At 39.1% G+C, this 3,076-nt stretch overlaps 1 protein-coding gene across 1 annotated transcript in view; it reads right to left on the bottom strand.

Moving 5' to 3' along the window:
* The window catches only part of SYNE2 (spectrin repeat containing, nuclear envelope 2), a 342,029-nt gene that overhangs the window by 65,460 nt on the left and 273,493 nt on the right, over window positions 1-3,076 (bottom strand). Inside the window, exon 94 of the mRNA XM_006891797.1 lies at window positions 431-625. Coding sequence (XP_006891859.1) covers window positions 431-625 — 195 coding nt within the window. The remainder of the gene's footprint in view (window positions 1-430; window positions 626-3,076) is intronic.

The following is a 3,076-nucleotide window of genomic DNA, read 5'->3' as shown; positions in this document are numbered from 1 at the left end:
TTAACTTCTTGATTTCTTCCCTTTGCTTTGGCTTCTTGGTGCTCTAGTGCCATATTCAGAGTCTCTCCCTATATCCTCCTCAGTCTTTTCTTCCTCTTCTGTCTTTGTAATGACCTTTCACATTCTTCATGGATAATATTCTTGATATCCTCCCACAGCTCATCTGGCCTAAAACTGGTTTCTATTTCTAGTGGCCTAGTGCTAAGAAGCTGTGCTCCAATCTCAAAGGCATGGGTTTGAATCCACCAGCAGCTCTGCCGAAGGATGAGCAATCTCCTCCCGGGTGGTTTACTGCCTCTGAAAACCCACCAGAGGGTCAGCTATAGGTTGGTTCTAATTTCACAGAAAACAACAACATTTTCACACAGTGAATAAAATTGGAATTATCAAATGTGAAGGTTATGAATGGAAAAGCAAAAGGTGGGCTTACCTCTACAATGCTCTGGAAGTGCTTTGTTACTTCTCCCACCTGAAGCTCAGTGTCTTTCCAGCTCTCCTGAAGTTGGCTGATTTTCTTGTCAATTAGCTCTTTAGTTTCCAGATCAGCTGTGCTCAGTAACTTTCCCCCTGCTTCCAAGGTTAGTGCATAGGTAGGTTTCCTTCTCTGAAAAGAAATTTCTTTACTCTAAAACAAAACACAAGTGATTTCTTTAAGTCTCAGATGTGATCGTGATATAATGTTTTCATGTATTTCTTTCAGAATTTTTAAAAAAAAGTTGAATTCAATATAAATCAACCAAACCTAATTAGTGTACATAGACATACAATTTCACATTAAAAGCTACTCTTTTACATCAAGTGTACTGCATACTAAGAAACTATTGTGCGAGTTCTGGTGGCCTAGTGACTGAAGCTGAGTTGAAATCCCAAAGGCACATGGGTCAAATCCATCAGCTGTTACACACAAGAATGATGTGGAATCTCCTCCTGTGCAATCAGCTGCCCCCGAAAACCTGCTGGAGGGTCAGCTATGGGTGATTCCAACTTGACAGCACACAACAACATCATATGATAGATTTTAAAAACTATTTCCAAGGACTGGTAAGGGATTAGATCCTTAGCGTAATGACTGGAAATGTTAGGTGCTGTTGAATTGATTCTGACTCACAGAGACACTATGCACAACGGAGACAGTGCCATATCCTCTGCCATCCTCACAACCTTTATGGGCTCAAGCACAAATCTGCACTGACTGTATCAATTCATCTTGAGGGTCTTCCCTCCTTTGCTGATCTTCTATTTTTTTCAAGCATGATGTTCTTTTCCAAGGACTGGATTCTCCTGAACATACTAAGAATAATAGAAGTATAGAGATAGGGAAACTATCCTTCAAATAATCAAAGTCTAGAGATAAATGGATCTGAGCATCTTGAGAAAATGGTGCAACTATTAGACCTGAAATTAAGAGTAAATATATTTCATCATCATACTACTACAAGAGTCAGCTAACCCTTAACCAACAATGATAGGATGTGCACTATGCTAAACAAATACAAAGAGGAAAGGACAAGGTAAAAAGGTGAAAAACAATAAAAGAGAAAAAAATACCTCAAAAATATGTAGGTCTTATTCTTTTTAAAAAAAATTATTGTTAATTTCAATGAAAATTTACAGAGACTTTGGAATTCATTCATTGTTACAGTTTTCTTCCCTCCCAACCCTCCCCCCCAGTACACTACCCTCTTGGAAAAAGAAAAGAAAAATGTTTTCATTGTTTTACAATCCCTCTCCCCAGGTTCACTCCACCATACAGCCTTTGCTATGGGCTCCTGTCATGACAAAAATACCTAATCACATATCCCTTTTAAACAGTTTTCTCCCTCATCTGTTTCAAGCAGTATACATTATTGAACCCATCTTTCTCAGTCTCCCCCCAACTGCAAGGTCAGTCCTGTTTTATAACAGTGGCACCATGCAGTATTTGTCATTTTGTGACTGAGATACTTCACTCAGCATAATGTCCTCCAGGGTCACCCATTTTGAATAATATTGCATGAGTTCCTTGTTTTTCAAAGCAGCGTAGTATTCCATTATGTGAATATACCACAGCTACTCTATCCATTCATTTGTTGATGGGCATTTAGGTTGTTTCCTGCTCCTTGCTACTGTGAACAAAACCACGATAAACATGGGTGTGCCGGTCTTATTTTTCATAAACATGAAACCAGGGGATACAAGAAATAGAAATTTCTGAAAAATTCCATTTGATTATCACGTAAGCTTTTCTTTAAAGAAGACTAAACTTCGTTGCTTATAATACCAAAATGAAGTAAAAAAGCTCTTAAGTAAGTTATACTTCCCAGAGCATTAGGTTTCAGGAAAAGAAAAAAGAAAAAAGAGTTAAATAGATTTTGCCTGTTCTAAGGACGATTATTTTCTTCATCCTCAGATTTCTCAAGGGAGACATAATATAGGCATTCTTAAGATAGAAGCTGATTAAAAAAGACAGAAAAGAAAAACCAAAGCAGAGTATTGATTTACAAATGTGTGTTCCTGAGAAGTTTGAGAATCCAAATCCAAAAGAGAAAAACTGTTTCCTCAGGAGCAGCACCTAAAGAACCCAGTAAAGCATATTACCACTCCATACTAGCCCTTCCAATATATAGTACTGCTCCATATATCTTGTTGTTATGTGTTTTCGAGTCACCTGCAACTCATAGCGACCCTATGTACAACAGCCCTAAACCCTGCTCTATCCCATGCCAATCGTATTGTCTCTGACACACTATCCCTATTACCCTAGTCACTAAATCAATCCATCTTATTGAGGATCTTCTTCTACTGCACTGTCTCTCCACCCTCCCAAGCATGACGTCCCCTCTCCACCCTCCCAAGCATGACGTCCCTCTCTAAGGACTGAATCCACCTTGTAACATTTCCAAAGTATGTCAGATGAAGCTTCAGAATCCTTGCTGTCGAGGAGCAGCTTGGCTTCATCCTCTCCAGGACAGACTTGTTTGTTCTCCTGGAGTCAACGGTATATTCAAAACTCTTCTCCAGCACCACAGCTCAAAGGCATCAATTCTCCTTCTATCCTCCCTGGTCATTGTCCAGCTTTCTGATTCATAGCAAGTAA

The sequence above is a fragment of the Elephantulus edwardii genome, unplaced genomic scaffold, assembly GCF_000299155.1.
Source record: "Elephantulus edwardii isolate Elephantulus edwardi_28Jun2011 unplaced genomic scaffold, EleEdw1.0 scaffold00104, whole genome shotgun sequence".
NCBI classification, from domain to species: domain Eukaryota; kingdom Metazoa; phylum Chordata; class Mammalia; order Macroscelidea; family Macroscelididae; genus Elephantulus; species Elephantulus edwardii.
This window is presented reverse-complemented; position numbering and strand designations above follow the sequence as displayed.